Here is an 18,309-nt window from a genome sequence, read left to right on the forward strand (position 1 = left end):
TTTGTAAATAGACAATGTTCTAACAGTCAAGATTCACCAGACAAGGAGATACTCTTCACCTCTTCAAGTGAAAGTGAAGTCAAAAAAACCTTGATAGTCAGCAATTCCAATGAGAAGAAGGCATATGCTACCGGTACAAAGAATCAGTCAATGAACCATCATATTGATCCTAAAAGAAAAGACAAGATGGGTGATGAAGTCTTCATGAAGGTCAAGGATTCAAGAAGGAAAAGCTCAAGAAGATCAAGTGATGTTTCTCCAAGAAGACAAATAAGAAAAAACTTCAACAATGATTGGTATGTACCTCAATTCCATGGATACTATTATAAATGTAATACTTATGGTCATAGAATTGCTGATTGTAAACTTATCCATAGGTCTCCTCCTAGTTTTGAAAGTAGAAATCAATTTGCTTCTCTTAGGGATATGACTGTTATTTTCTATCAATGTAATGGGTATGCTTTGAGTCTTAATGTATGATGGGACAAGTTGATGAGATTTGGCTATGGCATAGAAGGTTAGGACACATTAACTTTGACAATTTGGTCAAAGTAAGCAAGAAAGGATACGCAAGGCACATACCATAGATTATCAAACTTGCAAGCACATTATGTGATGAGTGTCAAAGAGGGAAGAAAACTAAAGTAAGCTTCAAGACTACATAATATACTCAACTACAAGGCCGCTAGAACTTGTTCATACTGACTTATGTGGGCCTACAAGGACAAGAGCCCTAAATGGAGAAAGATACTTCATGTTGCTTATAAATGATTTTTCTAGGATGACATGGGTCACCTTCCTGCAAGACAAGTCACAAGCATTTGAGAGATTCAAGGACATCAAGAAGATGGTGGAAAAGGAGAGTGTATACAAGTTGAAATGTCTAAAATCAAACCATTGAGGTGAGTTAACATCAAATGAGTTTGAATATTACTATGAGAGACATGGAATTAGAAGACAATATTCAACACCTAGGACACCACAACAAAATGGCATTGTGGAAAGGAAGAACAAGATAGTCAAGGAAATGGAAAGAAAAATGTTAAATGAAGAAAATCTTCTTGATGTTTATTGGAAAGAGGAAGTCCACACTACAGTGTACACCTTAAATAGAGTACAACTAAGGGTGAACAACAATATGACAACTTATGAACTATAGTATGATAGGAGACCTTCAATCAAGTATTTCAAAGTATTTGGGAGAAAATGCTTCATCAAAAGAGATGAAGATGGACTAGGTAGCTTTGAATCAAGAAGTGATGAAGGTAGCTTTTTGGGAAACTCTACTCATAGCAAAGCCTACAAATGTTTTAACAAAAGGTTGAAGAAAGTGGTTGAAAGTGTACATGTGATAATTGATGAGGATATACTCAAAGGAAGGAAAAACTCAAATACTCAGACTTAAGAACCATATGTTGAAGATGAAGATCAATCTAACAGTGAACATGAAGAAGAAGTACCTAGGAAAGCCCCAAACAGTTATGTGCAAAAGAATTTTCCTGAGGATCAAATTATTGGAAACAAAAATGATGGTGTGCAAACTAGAAGGAGAGATAGGAACACTGACAAAGTAAATTTCTGCCTCATGACTGAGATGGAACCCAAGACATATGATGAGGCCAGCAAGAGTGAGAAGTGGATGAAGGCCATGGAAGAAGAGCTACAACAAATAGAGAAGAACAAAACATAGGAATTGTTTCCTAGACCTGCAGACAAAAATGTCATTGGGATAAAATGGGTCTACAAGAATAAGATGAATGAAGAAGGCAAGGTAATAAGGAACAAGGAAAGACTAGTGTACAAGGGATATGCTCAAGTAGAGGGCATAGATTTTGAAGAAAAATTTGCACTAGTTGCAAGGCTTGAAGCTATAAGGATGTTCTTGGAATTCTCAGCCTATAAAGGATACAAAGTTTATCAAATGGATGTCAAATATACATTTTTGAATGGCAATCTAGAAGAAGAGGTGTACATAGAGCAGCCTAGAGGTTTTCAGCTACATGAAGATGAGAAATTTGTTTGCAAATTGAAGAAAGAATTATATGGTCTAAAGCAAAAACCTAGAGAATGGTATTCTAGGTTAGATAAGTACTTAAATCACCAAGGTTTTAGAAAATGAAATGTTGATGGTAATTTATATATCAAGGTAGATGGAGACCATGTGATCATAGTAGTGGTATATGTAGATGATATCATCTTTGGAGGTAACAAATATGTTCTATGCAAAGAATTTTCTGATCAGATGCAATCAGAATTTGAAATGTCCATGCTTGGAGAGTTGTTATATTTTCTTGGTTTGCAAATATCACAATAGAACAAGGGCATATTCATCTCTCAAACCAAGTATGCTAAAGACATGTTGAAGAAATTTCAGATGGAAGACAACAAACCAGTTAGTACCCCTATGATAACAAGATGCAAGTAAAGAAAAGATGATGAGTCGCCTATTGTTGATTAGACCTTGTATAGATCCATGATTGGAAGCCTATTGTATCTTACAACATCAAGGCCTGATATAGTTCAAGTTGTGTGCATGGTCACAAGATTTCAAGAATCTCCTAAGAAATCACATGTCAATGTTGTTAGGAGGATATTTAAGTATCCGCAAGGAACACTTGATAACTCAATGATGAATGGTGAGTACCAAACCGGTACTGAGAGGGGGGGAATTAGTACAGGCACAAAACTTTTTCCTAACCGGTTTGACTGCAAACAGTGAACTTACCTGGCAATCACTAACACCGGTCAGAACCAGATTACTACCAGTTAAACACAATGATATTGGGAAAGACATAAACTGGCAACACTTAGCTTTCCATACAACCTACTCCCTCATTTCCACTTTATCCTTATGCATAAACAGATAATCTATCATCAGAGATACGATAATTTACCAGCATGACATGATTCACCGCTTGACAAAAAATAAAAAAGCATCACATGAAAGAGGCATCACACATGACACACATATTTTTCATGTGGAAACCCAACTAGGAAAAACCATGGTGGGGATGAATACCCACAAGCTGTTTTTGAACTCTTTAGAAGTCCACTCTGTTAGGAGCCTAGTCCAATTAAAGACTGTTACAAAAGGTTATCTTAGGAACCGATCCTGTTAGGGATCACCCAGTTAAGGGATGGCTAGAATACCCTGTTAGAGGTTACCTTGTTAGAGGATTTTATGAACTCAATGGATTTGAGTCACCCTGTTAAAGGATTTACAACAAGCTGGTTAAAGCTACCCGATTAAGGGATTTTCCAACTGTTGAAGTAGTTAAAGATCAACAGGTATTACAATGATCTGGTAATATCACTTAATGCCAATGCAGATCCGCTTTAGTTCCTTCCTTCTGCACACACACTATGCAAGTATCAATCCTCTTATCTAGTCTGGCAAGAATCATGTATCTCTGCACTTAGATACACACACAACATTTGCCAGTAACCTCAACTTGAAACACAACATCGACCTTATAGAACACAGATAGGTTGGCAGCATAAACCCTAAACCCTAAACACTTAGGTTGAGAAATTGATTGGTTCAATCCTGACCATTGAGTACTTTGCATTTGAATACAATGGTCTTGAATAGATCTCAAGACATTCTCCATCATTTTTTCTTCTCCGCTTGATGGAGGTGATAACCCATCACGCATTCTCCACCGTTTGCAAAGACTTTGCACATTCCCAAGGTAGAGAGGATCAATCTCCTTCATGCAAGATCCTTCACGTGCATGAGGCTGACGTGGCAACATGATCTGATCTCCATTACAATTCTAACTCATCACACAATGTCATCGGTTGAATCACACAGGCTTGGAACAATTCAACCGGAAACCCTGAAGCTAAGACTACCAACCGGTAGTCCTACCATATTCCATGTACCGGTTCTTGTTCTGACATACCAGTTCCATTTCACAACATCATACCGCTTCACTTATTGCACATATATCGGTTTACACCACCATAGTGTTTCTCTTTGCCAGTTGCTTAACTTCAATATACCGGTTCACTTCTCAGCATATTGACATCAATGACAAAATACAATATCATCATGTTATCATACTCTTCCACATATGCCAACAATTTCCCTCTTTGGCACTGATGGCAATATACAAAGATATCACTCAGCATCACATGTTCTCCCTATTGTTGCAGATATCTTCCTCACTTCACATCTTCTCCCCCTTTAACAACAATGCCAAAGTGGAGGCACAAGCTTCCTTGTTCCACTATGTTGCTCCCCCTGAGGAGTAGCATCCTTCAACACATCAATCCTGAGAAAGATTGGACACTACAATACCTAACTGATGTGGAGCACATACTTTTATTTCACCTCTTGAAGGGGAAACACCCCTAATTCACCTCTCAAATAGGTAAATGAAGCCTTTGGTAGAGGCTTGGTGAATATATATGCTAACTACTCCTTACTGGAAACATGTTCCAATACAACCTCTTTTTTCTAAACCTTTTCCCTTAAGAAATGATACTTGAGTTAAAAGTTCTTGGTTCTAGTATGTAAAACCAGATTCTTGGATATGTTAATTGCACTTGTATTATCACAAAATATACTTATCGGTTCACATACAGGAACTTTGAAGCCATTCAATACATGCTTCATCCAGATAGTCTAGGTATAGTTCATAAAAGCTGCAACATACTCTACTTCTGTTGTAGATTGAGAGATACAACTTTGCTTTTTACTCATCCATGAGACCAATCTACCACTGAGAAAGAATGCACCACCAGTTGTGCTCTTATGGTCATCTACATTACCAGCCCTATCAGCATCTGTGAATACTTTCAAGTTGAACTCATTATTGTATGGATACCATAACCCATAGTCAATAGTTCCCTTCAAATATCTAAGAATCCGCTTGACTGCTACCAAGTGGGATTCTCTTGGGCTTTGTTGAAACTGAGCGGTAATACCCACTGCATGTGCAATATCCAGTCTGCTATGCACTACATAATGCAACTTACCAATCATTGATCGATATTCCTTCTTATTTACCAGTGTTGAGTCATCTTATTTTGATAGTTTACAACCGGTCACCATTGGTGTACCAACTGGTTTACTATCTTCCGTGCCAAAGTTCTTCAACACTTGGACTGAGTAATAAAGATTCCATCTTTCATTTGTTGAATCTGCAGTCCAATGAAGAGCTTAATCTCCCCTATGAATGACATCTTGAATTCCTTCTTCATCTCATCTCCAAAATCATGACTCATCTTATCATCTCCTCCAAAGATGATGTCATCAACAAATACTTCACAAATCAGAATCTTATCTTCTTCTGATTTCAAGTAGATATTGCTATCTTCAATTGTTCTTTCAAATCCAATCTTCACAAGATGGGAGTGCGAGCATTCATACCATGCTTTGGTGCCTGCTTTAGTCCATACAAGGTTTTATGTAGCCTACACACCATGTCACTATCTTCTGATAGAGTAAACCCATCCGGTTGCTCTATATACACCTCCTCTTCAAGTATTCCATTTAGGAATGCAAATTTTACATCCATTTGGTATACCTTGAATCCTTTAAAAGCTGCATATGCAAGAAGCATACGAACTCCTTCCAATCTGGCTACTGGAGAAAAGGTTTCTCCATAGTCTTCTCCTTCTTCTTGAGCATACCCCTTACACACCAATCTAGCTTTGTTTCTTATCATTGTCCCATCTTCATTCAGCTTATTTCTGAAGACCCATTTGATACCAATGACATTTTTATGCTCCAGACTATGCACCAAGGACGATGTACCATTCTTTTCTATCTGATCAAGTTCTTCTTCCATTGCCTTGATCCAATCTTCATCTTTGTGTGCCTCTTTGAATGATTTAGGCTCAAATTCAGAGATCATACATGAGTTTTCTCTGACCTTTCTTCTTGTAAGGATTCCTGCATCCTTGTCTCCTATGATTTTCTTTGGATCATGATTGATTTTGACATACCTAGGTATGTTCTTAAAAGAATCCTCTTGCTTTTCTTCTTCATCCTCATCTTCATCAGCATCAGCATCCACCGATGTAGGAGCACAATTACTGGTACTGGGTTGATTTGCAACCGGTTCCCAGAAGGTTACTACCAGTTCATCTCCTACTTTCTCACTACCAGTTTCCTCAAGTTTCCCAGATTTTTCATTAACCCTAACATTGATTCTTTCAACAATTCTCTGAACCCTATTGTTGAAGCATTTGAGAGCTTTACTCTTCGTGGAATATCCTAGGAATATTCCCTCATCACATTTAGCATCAAACTTTCTCTGATGTTCACTCCTCTTGATGTAACATTTACTACCAAACACTCTAAAGTAGCTTACCACTAGTGTCTTACTAGTCCAGTACTCATAAGGAGTCCTATCCTTTCCCTTTTTGATGAGTACCCGGTTCATTGTGTAGACTGCAGTGCTCATCGCTTCTCTCCAAAAGGTGTGAGTGTCCTTTCCTTGGATCAACATAGTTCTAGCCGCTTCAACCATAGTCTGGTTGTTTCTCTCTACTAGGCCATTCTGATGTGGAGTCTAGGGGGCAAACAGTTGCCTCTTGATGCCATTCTCTTCACAATATTTGTTGAATTCATCGGAAGTGAATTCCCCTCCTTGGTCAGTTCTAAGGCATTTGATTCTTCTACCACATTCCTTTTCTACCAATGCTCTGAAAGCTTTGAACTTTCCAAAAGCTTCAGATTTGTCCTTCAAGAATGTGACCCACATCATTCTTGAGCAATCATCTATTAGAATCATAAAATACCTATCTCCTTGCACACTCCTAGTTTTCATACGGCCACACAAATCAGTATGCACAAGATCAAGTAAATTGTCAGCAGTGAAAGATTTACCTTTGAAGGTTGAGGAAGACATTTTCCCCAGTTGACATTCTCTGCACAAAAGATTTTCCAATTTTCTTAGCATCGGCAGTCCTTTAACAACCTTGATCTTACTGGTCTTTACTATGTTATCAAAGTTTACATGGTAGAGTCTCCTATGCCATATCCAGCTATCATCAAACTTAGCCATAAGACATGTACTTATATTTGCATTCAGCTGAGATAAGTTACCTTTGGTCTACATACCAGTGGCCATCAATTCACCATTCTTTCCTTTGATTTTGCACACTCCAATTTTTAATTCTAGAGTGAGTCCACTATCATTCAGCTGGGAAACATTCAATAGATTGTGTCTGAGACCTTCCACCCAATACACATTGTTAGCACTACTCTTTCCATTTAGAGAGATGGACCCTCTGCCTTTGACCATACATGGTGCATCATTACCAAAGTGAACCACACCACCATCATACTCTTCTAGAGATATAAACTTGCTCCGGTCACTAGTCATATGGTGAGAACAACCAATATCAATAATCCACTCATTTGAATTATCAAAGCAGGAGACAAGAGCCTTTTTGTCTTACACATCTTCCTTGACTGCAACAAACACAATATCTTCATTTTCTTCATCTTCTGATTCCTCATTAGTGACACCTTCATCAACTGCTACAAAACTATTTCTTCAATTTCCTCCTTTGAACTTCTTGAACCTTTTCGGTTTGTCCTTGTTGTCACCATTAGGATAGTTTATAGCAATGTGTCCTATCTGGTTACAAGACAAACATTTCAAAGGAAGCTTACCTCTATATTTGTCGGTTCCCTTAGGAAGTATCTTGGCAAGAAGAGCTTCAAACTCCATTAGAATCTCCTCATCATCCATTTCTTTTCTCTATCTTGGTTCACCATTGCTGCTTGCTTCTTTTCCTTTTCTAGATGGTGCAAGATATGCTCTAAAAGTTGGTTCAGTCTTCTAAATACTGCCATCAAAATTATTTAGCTCATAAGCTGTCAACTTTGCAATGATGGAGTCTAGGGATACCTTAGTCTTATCTATAGATCTCAATTCTGGAATAGCAACAACCCTTATTGCATAGACCGGTAATAAGGATCTCAAAACTTTGCTGACAACAGTGGAATCTTCCATTTTACCACTTGCACTCTTGATATCTCCAAAAACGGTTTTGATTCGTATTCCATATTGTTGAATGGTCTCACCTTCAACCATCCACATGTCTTCAAACTTTCCTCTAAGGATTTCTTCCTTAGCTTGTTTTACATGCTCATCACCGCCATAGATATTCTCAAGAGTATCCCATACTTCTTTGGGATTGTCTTTATCCTGGACATCAATAAACTCAATGTTAGATAAGCTACTGATTAGGGCTTCCATGACTTGCCCATTCTCCTGAATCTCTCTCTTTTGCTCATCGGTAAGAGTACCAGTAGGGATAACATAAACATTCTCAACATAGCTCCAATGTTGAGAACCCATGCTTATGATGTATATCTTCATTCTATCCTTCCATATTTTAAAATTATCTCTATTGAACTTTGGACCTTCCCTCTTCATCATTACAATAGGATCTTTCCCTCAAGCGGTTAAGCTTACAACATAGAGGACCTAGAGGAAGCTCTGATACCAATTGATAACTCAATGATGAACGGTGAGTACCAAACTGGTACTGAGAGGGGGGGTGAATTGGTATAGGCACATAAACTTTTTCCTAACCAGTTTGACTACAAATAATGAACTTGACTTGCAATCACTAACATCGGTCAGAACTAGATTACTACTAGTTAAACACAATGATACTGGGAAAGACATAAACTGGCAACACTTAGCTTTCCATACAACCTACTCCCTCATTTCTACTTTATCCTTATGCATAAATAGATAATCTATCATCAGAGATACAATAATTTACCAGCATAACATGATTCACCGCTTGACAGAAAATAACAAAGCATCACATGAAAGAGGCATCACACATGACACACATATTTTTCACATGGAAACCCAACTGGGAAAAACTATGGTGGGGATGAATACCCACAAGCTTTTTTTGAACTCTTTAGAAGTCCACTCTATTAGGAGCCTAGTCCAGTTAAAGACTGTTACAATAGGTTCTGTTAGGAACCAATCCTGTTAGAGATCACCCAGTTAAGGGATGGCTAGAATACCCGGTTAAGGGTTAAACCCTATTAGAGGTTACGTTGTTAGAGGATTTTATGAACTCAATGGCTTTGAGTCACCTTGTTAAAGGATTTACAACAAGCTGGTTAAAGCTACTCGGTTAAGGGATTTTCCAACTGTTGAAGTAGTTAAAGATCAACAAGTATTACAATGATCTGGTAATAGCACTCAATGTCAATGCAGATCCGCTTTAGTTCCTTCCTTCAGCACACATACTATGAAGGTATCAATCCTCTTATCTGGTCTAGCAAGAATCATGTATCTCTACACTTAGATACACACACAACATTTGCCAACAACCTCAACATAAAACACAACATCGACCTTATAGAACACAAATAGCTCGGTAGCATAAACCCTAAACCCTAAACACTTAAGGTTGAGCATTTGATTGGTTCAATCCTGACCATTAAGCACTTTGCATTTGAATACAATAGTCTTGAACAGATCTCAAGACATTCTCCATCGTTCGTTCTTCTCTGCTTCATGGAGACGATAACCCATCACACGTTCTCCACCATTTGCAAAGACTTTGCACATTCTCGAGGTAGATAGGATCAATGTCCTTCATGCAAGATCCTTCACGTGCACAAGGCTGATGTGGCAACACAATTTGATCTCCATTACAGTTCTAACTCATCACACAATGTCATCAGTTGAATCACACAGGTTTGGAACACTTCAACCAGAAACCCTGAAGCGAAGACTACCAATCGGTAGTCCTACCACATTCCATGTACCGGTTCTCATTCCGACATGCTGTTTCTGGTTCACAACATCATACTAGTTCACTTGGACAACCATACCTCTTCACTTATTACACCTATACCGGTTTACACCACCACACTGGTTCTCTTTGCCAGTTACTTAACTTCAATATACTGGTTCACTTCTCAGCATATTGACATCAATGACAACATACAATATCATCATGTCATCATACTCTTGCACATATGCCAACAACACTTACTTATGGCTTGTGGTATCCAAAGAAAGGATATTTCACTTTGCAAGCCTATACTGATGTAGACTAGGTAAGGTGTGTAGATGATAGGAAGAGAACCAGTGGTGGAGATTTCTTCCTTAGAGATATGTTAGTCTCATGGCATAGAAAGAAGCAAGAGTCCATTTCACTATCAACTATTGAAGCAGAGTATATTGTTGTTTCTACATGTTGCTCACAAGTTTTGTGGATGAAGCAAACTCTCAATGACATTTAGGTGGAGTTTTCAGATCCTATTCCCATCATGTATGATAATTCAAGTGCAATCAATATATCAAAGAACCCTATCATGCATTCTAGGACAAAGGACATTGCAATCAAATATCATTTTCTTAGGGAAAAGGTTGCAAAGAAAGAAGTGAAAGTTGAATATGTTTGTACTGGTGAGCAAATTACTGATATCTTTACTAAGCCATTGCCCAAGGATAGTTTTCATTACTTGAGACAAAAATTGGGTGTTGTCTCACCCTCCTTCTACACTCAAATCATTGATTTGAGATATATGGTTTATGGGAGCATATTGTTTCTACACTTTTCACCTTGAACCTCATGTACAGTCTCAGGGGGAGTTTCAAATTTTTGAAGCAGTAGTGACACTACTCTTTATATTGTAATAATGGTTAATCTAGCTACAGGAAGAAGAGGTCAAGAAGTTGTAAAGGAAATTTCTAATGTACTGCAAATGTGTCATGATTGAAATTGGAAGTTTCATTCATAGCTATAGAAAATCAAAGGGATCGTTCATGCATAGTTGATAGTTGGTTGTTTCACCCTTTGCCATTTTTGTCAAAGGGGGAGAAAATAGTCAGAGAGTGGTCTGCAAGTGTGTTGACATCAATGCTAAAGGGGGAGATTGTTGGCATTATTTTCATTGATGTTAAGGGATGTCAAATGGTTGCAGAGAAGCAGTTAGATGTCAAGGGATGTCAAATGGCTGCAGAGAAGCATATAGATGTCAAGGGGTGTCCAGAGGTTGCAGAGAAGCAAATAGAAATCACACATAACATGCAAGTTATGCTACAGGGGTTTTGACCAGATTCATTGTCTCTACATGTCAGCAACAGTGAACAAGTCTCGAGTTGGGGTTGAGAGTCGTGACTTCCATGTGGTAGCAGTTGTTCAGTTCACATTTATCTATGGGTTTCATGGTGTGTTCAAATGCAAGGAAGAGATCATGCAGGATAACACTTGAATGAAGAAAAGACTATCCGCAGCTCCCTGCAACGTTGAAAAAATGATGCATGATTTGTGTGGGATAAATGTTTCATAGAGGTTAAAGACCCCCCACTATCCCACAAAATGTTGGTTGACTATTGAATACCTTGCAGGATAACACAAAAGTGGCACTAATTGCTATCCCACATTATCGAAAAGGTCATGTGCTAGTCGCATGAGATAACTCAAATTTGACGAACAAGGCAGTCCCTTTTATCCTACGGTGTCAAAAGTGACCAATAAAAGTCATGCAGGATAAGAAACTCAAGGGAAGACTATAGATCCCCTTATCCCGCACAGGTTAAGAGGCAAACAAAATATCTCGTGAGATAACATAAAGACAGTGGTGAATGGTTCCTGTTATCCCATGGCTCATTTGCATTAAGACTAAAGGTCTTGCAGGATAACATGATGATAGCGGTAGATGAATCCTGCTATCTCACATCACTCAAGATGGGTGTTCGATGGTCGTACAGGATAAGATAGTGAAGCAAAAGAGAAATCCCGCTATCCCGCACCTACAGATGGATGTAAAGAGGAACTTGTGGGATAAGTTAAAATGCATTATGGTGAGCATCCCACACTGACAGATTTTAAGGTCATCATGACCATTTGAGGTGTTTTAGTCGAACATTGTGTTGGAAATTGACACTCATTTGATTGGTTTCATATGTTGTCATTGATGGCAACATGTTTCGGCTTCATTCCTTGGTTTGGTTCTTTACTGGTAGACACTAGTTCACTGGCACTGGCAGGTATCTTCATCGGTAGTAAGGATTCTATGGGTACCGGCATAGGAGGCCAACATCATTGGGAAATCCGACAATCGGCAATTCATTTTGTTGTTTATATAAATATGTAATGAGCCGACATGTATAATCATTTTATAATTATCTATGTAAGCCAACACGTATAATCATTTTGTAAATATCTATATAAGCTGACATGAGTCATGAAGGATTGTATGGGTATATAAGTTAGTTGATTAAATCATTTTTTGATATGTTAGGATATGATGGAAATGATTGTAATGAGGAATGTTTATGTTGTGATTAATCCAAAGATCATGTATATGAGGAGATTTATGTAAGAGGTAATTCTGGTAAGGCTTTAGGATTTTTTAGAACCAAAATAGTCAGAGCTTGAACTAGAACTCAATCAGGCATAGCAGATGCATTAAATGAGTCCAGTTTTATCTTTTCTTATTCAAAGTGACTGTAGTCAGTGAGACTCCTTTGTGTTGAGCAGTGTGCTCTAGGCGATAAGCCTTCTTGCATGTGCAGGCCCCCATATTATGTAATATATTTTCATATGGCTAGTGGATTGATATTGTGGGTCACAAATTCCACCATCGTTTTTCCTCTTTGAGGTTTTCCACGTATAAATTCTCTGTGTTATGGTATTAATTTGTGTGATTGGTTCATTGATTGCTTTACTTCTTTCAATTATATGTGTATCAGTATACCAGTTGGTGAATGCATGTTATAATAAGGTTAAAATTGAACATTCTGGTAGAACACTAATTCACCCCCCCCCCCTCTTAGTGTTCTTGGATTCAAACAATTGGTATCAAATCCTTTTGCCTCAAAAGAAGTCTAACAGCTTGAGGGAGACCTTGAATCCGGAATCCATGAATATGAGTATGGAGAAGCAACTTGAGGTAGCACTTGAAGATTATTATGATGAAAGGATGAAGAACTTGAAGTTACAAGAGGAATTGAATTATGCCAAGGAATTCATTCTTATCCTATAGGAGAAACTGTCATCTATTCAAGCTAGGAAGAAGGAACTTCTGCAAAATCGGGATAATGAAGAGAAAGATGCCCTTAATGAAAAATGTCAGAAGCTGAGTCAAGAGAATATGGTCATGAGGAATGAAATGCAAGCCCTAACTATGAGGATATCAAAGGAGATTGAAGATTGAAAGATGAATGAAGAAAACCTTGGGAGATCTCTGAAAGACAGATCTGAAGAATGCATCTAGTTGGCTCATGAAAATGATATGTTGAGAACAAAATTAGTGCAATCCCAAAGCAATGAACAAGAACTTGAAAGACAAATGATAATTCTAAGAGATGATCTGGCTATTTCAAGTGAGTACAAGGATAAGTTTAGGGTTAGTTCAACATAGCTTGATGAATTAATGAAAAGCCAAAGATAGAATGGAGATTCTAGTGGACTTGGATTTGAACAAGGTCAAAGCTTTGGTAGTGCAAATGAAGATCAGAACCAAAAGACCCGGTAAGCCAACTTAATTCTTACAAATTCAATGGTAGATGCTTTTTTTGTAATGAATTTGGTCACATGTCTAGGAAATGTAGAAATAGAGAAATTCAGAACTATAACTCTACTCCTGGTCAATATTCTAAATGCAATAAGTATGGTCATAAGACATAAGATTGCAAAATGAATGTAAAATGTAATGCATGTGAAAAATTTGGACATATGGCTAATCAGTGCAGGTCAAGCAGTTATATCGGTTATAGCAAAGTAATTCATAAGAATAATGTTGCATGTTATGCATGCAACAAGATTGGACACATAGCTAAGTTTTGTAGAAGCAAAAATCTACCGGTTAGCAATGATGGATCAAATGATAAAGGGAAAGAAAAGGTCAATGAAATCTGCCAAGATCATATCAAGAAATGGGTCAGGAAGTCAGATGATCAATCAGCAAAAGGAATTGCTCTGCTTACTCAATCAGCAGAGGAAATTGCTCCTGCACTAACAAGAAGCTCATTTGGTAACTGAGGAAGATGCCTTAGGGGTAGGAAAAATTCATGACAATATTGCTTAAACCCTGAGAAGGAGTTTTGGAATATGTTCCACATATTGGAAAAGGTTTATCCAGTATGGAGATGTTTGACTGATTTCTGGTATGTTCCATTGGAAGTCATTCATATCAATGACAGATTAGGGTTTCTTGAAGGTTAAAAGGTTGAATCCACTTTATTTTTTGATCACCTTGCACTCAAAGTGATTAAGAGAGATTCAAAGTGAGTCTAAGGTGATTCAGTGTGATTAGATATCTTCTTTAGTGATTCCACCAGTGATTGAAAGAGTTCTCTAGGGTTTCACGGGCAACCATTTCTCAGGTACTTATCAAAATCATCTTTCATCATGGAAGCTGGCTCATCCTCTACACCTACTTTCATTGAAAATCCAATTGTTGTCAAGGTTAAGGGTCGTCCCAGGCCAATTTTCAAGAAATTCCCACATATTGCCACCTTGGATGATTCGGTTGGTGCATTTTTAGCGTGTTCTGGAAGGAGTTGTTTATGTGGAAGACATCAAAGCATACATTCACTGCCACATTGAGGATCTAGGTACCAGTGACATCAAGAGCATGTATATGAGAAAGTTGATGGGTGACTCGAGAAAGATCAAGCCCGAGTATAAGCACATTGAGGATCTAGGGTTTACTAGCATTCTTGATATCCCTGAATTCAAAGATGAGATCATTAGATATGTACAGAGAAGAGTTCATGGAGAATTAATTTGGTTGGACAGACCTTATAAGATCATGAAGGAGGCCATTAGGGCCATCACTCGTTTGTTGCAGGTTGGTTAGCATCCAGAGAAAAATATTTCAAAAGATCAAGTTGACAAACTCACCAACACAACTTCGGACTGGTGATCAATGAGGGTCAACACCATTACTGATTGAGACATCAGATTTTGGAGCATGATCATTGGGCATAAGGTAACTCAATCCAATCGCGTCAATTCTATTTCTAGCTCTTGCATGTATGTTGCACATAAGATTATGAGGGAAAATGAGAAGATAGATATTTGTGGATGGATGTTAGATGAGTTGTTAATTAACCTTGGAAAAATTAAAGGAGAGAAAAAGGGGATATTTTGGTATGGGAATCTCATTGTCTTCTTGATGCTATTTTTCCTTAATGAAACTCCTAGTTTTGGAAAGAGATAGTGGGCATTTGATATCTTGGTAGGAAAACAACTAAAGCAATCTATTGCTAGTTTGAGTAGTCAACAAGATGATAAGGTTTGGGGTTATTTCAAGGCATTTCAGAAAGCAATGAAATCTAAAGAGAGGGTTCCTAAACACATTGTAGAGAAATACTCAACCAAGATCTACTTTATGGTAAAAAAGGATGAAACCTTAATGGAAGCAGTTAAACCCATGAAGATATGGATAGAGGAGATGGGATATGAGGTTGATGCTAAGATTCTGGATGTTTACGCCAAAATGTTAATTATATTGATGAGGCTGAAAAGTCTTTTGGTACTGCAAAGAAAAAGAAGCAAGAGGTTCAAACTGAATTCAATCAGAAGAAGAGGGAGAAATAGCAAGGCAAGGCCAACAAATTTGTTGAACAAGTATCCTAGGACATCAAGGCCTTAAAGGATGTTGTTCGGACAAAAGGAAGGAAGAGAAAAGAGCCTGAAATATTCATTGAGCCTATTCCATCAGACTCTAAAACTAAATATGACACACCTCTAGCATTCAAGAGAGTACTGAGGAAGCAACTAGTAAGGAAGGTCACAATCAAGGTACTGGCTAGCCAACCTGAAAAGAAAAGAGCTCCAAAGGAAACATCTCATACACCTTCTGCACCATCCAGTACTAGAAGAAGAAAGAAGATGGATGACACAGACCTTGCTATTGTATCCAGTAATGTAACTATTATCCTTCCCAAGACTTGTGCAGAATTGATAGATGAAATCGCTAAGGATGGAATTTTTAAAAATGTACAATTCTATTATGAGCACTTAGATGATGATGAGCAGAGAGAAATTGAGGAAACAATTTTGTTATACCTAGATATATTTAAAAATGCTTTGTTAAAAATTGAGAAGAAAATATCAGCACAACTATATGACAATCTAGATGCCAGGAGATTATCTTCTATGGAGGAGTACAAGCGCATAATAATTCAACAGTTATTAACTACTTGTGGATCAATTACTCCAAATGAGTTGGATATGACACTTGAAGTTGCAGACAGAACAATTTTTTGAAGCACGCATGAGATAGTTAGTCTTATGTCAGGTAGGGTTAATGAAATAATCAGTGAGACCCACAAGGCATGAGTTCAATTCTTTATTGACAAACCTGGTTTCTACACTTCACTGAAAGCTAAAAAAAACACTACTGACATCCCAGTTGAAGGGAAAGGCAAAGGTGTAATGGGTACCCCACCCACAATTTTGAAAGATAATAAGGCATTGGATGAAGAGCCCCTGATAGAATCTAATGTACAAGAAACACAGGAGATACCGACAGATTATCAGAATGTACAGGTTTTGAATATAGTTCATGTGGAACCGACAGTAACAGATACTGCACCAAGTGACGAAGCCACTAGTGCAAAAGAGCAAGTTATTAAAGTTAATCAATCATCAGAGGATAAGGGAGAGGAATCTGGTAGGGAACCGGTAGCAAGCACATGTTTGTTGTCAATTGACAGCTCCTAGGTAGAGCAGAAGAGAATAACTGAGATGAGTTCTACTGAGCTCATGATGATGGCTGCTTAGAAGATGATGAAGGAAGGATCAGTGGACAAAGGAATAATTGATCAATCAATTCCAATTTTGCACAGACTTGTCTTGGAGTGCCATTTTTACAAAGGAGCAATCCCATCCGGAAAGCTCAAAATAATTACTGAGCACATTTCTAAGGATTTTCAATCACTGCAATAGATATCTAACTGGAAGGCATTGGAGAGATTCACACAAGCTAAGAGAGCTACTTTTTATCAAATGATTGAATCAGAGAAGAAAGAGATTACTGACAAACTAAAGTTAATTGATAATGCTTTAAGGAAATGTACTAATATAGATAGAGTATGTTGTAACACGAGATTACTTACTACAAATATAGATAAAGGGATTAGAGATTCTCAAGATAAAATTGTAGGTATAGTCAATTCTTTTGATGGCTTCGATTCTTTGACTATATCTATTGATGGGCAACTTTTGGTATTAGAAGCTCAAATTTCAGCTCTTGAAAGGGATAGAGATAAAATCATAAGGAGAGATAAAGGGCTCAGAGGATTGGTGAGTCCCCAGTTGGACTCCTTGAGTGTACATAAGAAGGAATGCATTGATATGGTTGGTAAGCCCACACTGGAAAAGCTTAAAGAGAAAGAGTCCTATGCTCATATGCTTAATGGACTTGTATCAGTATCTAGCACATTCAAATCTGGTTGGGACACTTATCTAGAGCTTTTTGAGAATGCCTATCCGGAAATTTTCAAGTATGTTCAACTCTAGTAAGGTGTTTCGGGACACATTCTTTGTACAAAATTTCATTTTTCGTCTCGGTTTTTGGTATTTTTTTTGGCATTGATGTCAAAGGGGGAGGTATATGTGAAAAATATATTCTTCACATCAGGAGATATGGAGTATTTGTACAGATCATGATCACAGATGAAAATTCAGCTCAGAGGGAGCAGTCTCAGGGTGAAACTGATAGATGGAAAATATTATCATTTTTCACATGAGTGTTGCCATCAATGCCAAAGGGGGAGATTGTTGGCAATTGACACTCATTTGATTGGTTTCATATGTTTTCATTGATGGCAACATGTTCCGGCTTCATTCCTTGGTTTGGTTCTTCACCGACAGACACTTCACCAACATTGGTAGGTATCTTTACTAATAGGAAGGATTCTATGGGTACCAGCATAGGAGGATGACATCATTGGGAGATCCAGAAATCGACAATTCATTTTTTTATTTATATAAATATTTAATGCGCTGACATGTATAATCATTTTATAATTATCTATGTGAGCCGACATGTATAATCATTTTATAAGTATCTATGTAAGCTGACATGAGTCATGAAGGATTGTAAGGGTATATAAGTCAATTGATTAGATCATTTTGTGATATGTTAGGATATGATGGAAATGATTGTAATGAGGAATGTTGATGTTGTGAGTAATGCAAAGATCATGTATATGAGGACATTTATGTAAGAGGTTGTTCTGGTAAGAGTTTAGGGTTTTCAGAACCAGAACAATTAGAGTTGAACCAAAACTCAATCAGGCATAGAAGATGCATTAAATGAGTTTAGTCTTATGTTTTCTTATT

General features: G+C 37.6%; 1 protein-coding gene across 1 annotated transcript in view; it reads left to right on the forward strand.

The window, feature by feature from the left end:
• The first annotated feature begins 16,398 nt into the window (after window positions 1-16,398).
• Window positions 16,399-18,309, forward strand: part of LOC131038013 (bidirectional sugar transporter SWEET3b-like) — a 68,139-nt gene continuing 66,228 nt past the window's right edge. The window contains exon 1 of the mRNA XM_059221981.1: window positions 16,399-16,636. Within this exon, the coding sequence (XP_059077964.1) occupies window positions 16,399-16,636 (238 nt within the window). The remainder of the gene's footprint in view (window positions 16,637-18,309) is intronic.

This window comes from Cryptomeria japonica, chromosome 6, assembly GCF_030272615.1.
Source record: "Cryptomeria japonica chromosome 6, Sugi_1.0, whole genome shotgun sequence".
NCBI classification, from domain to species: domain Eukaryota; kingdom Viridiplantae; phylum Streptophyta; class Pinopsida; order Cupressales; family Cupressaceae; genus Cryptomeria; species Cryptomeria japonica.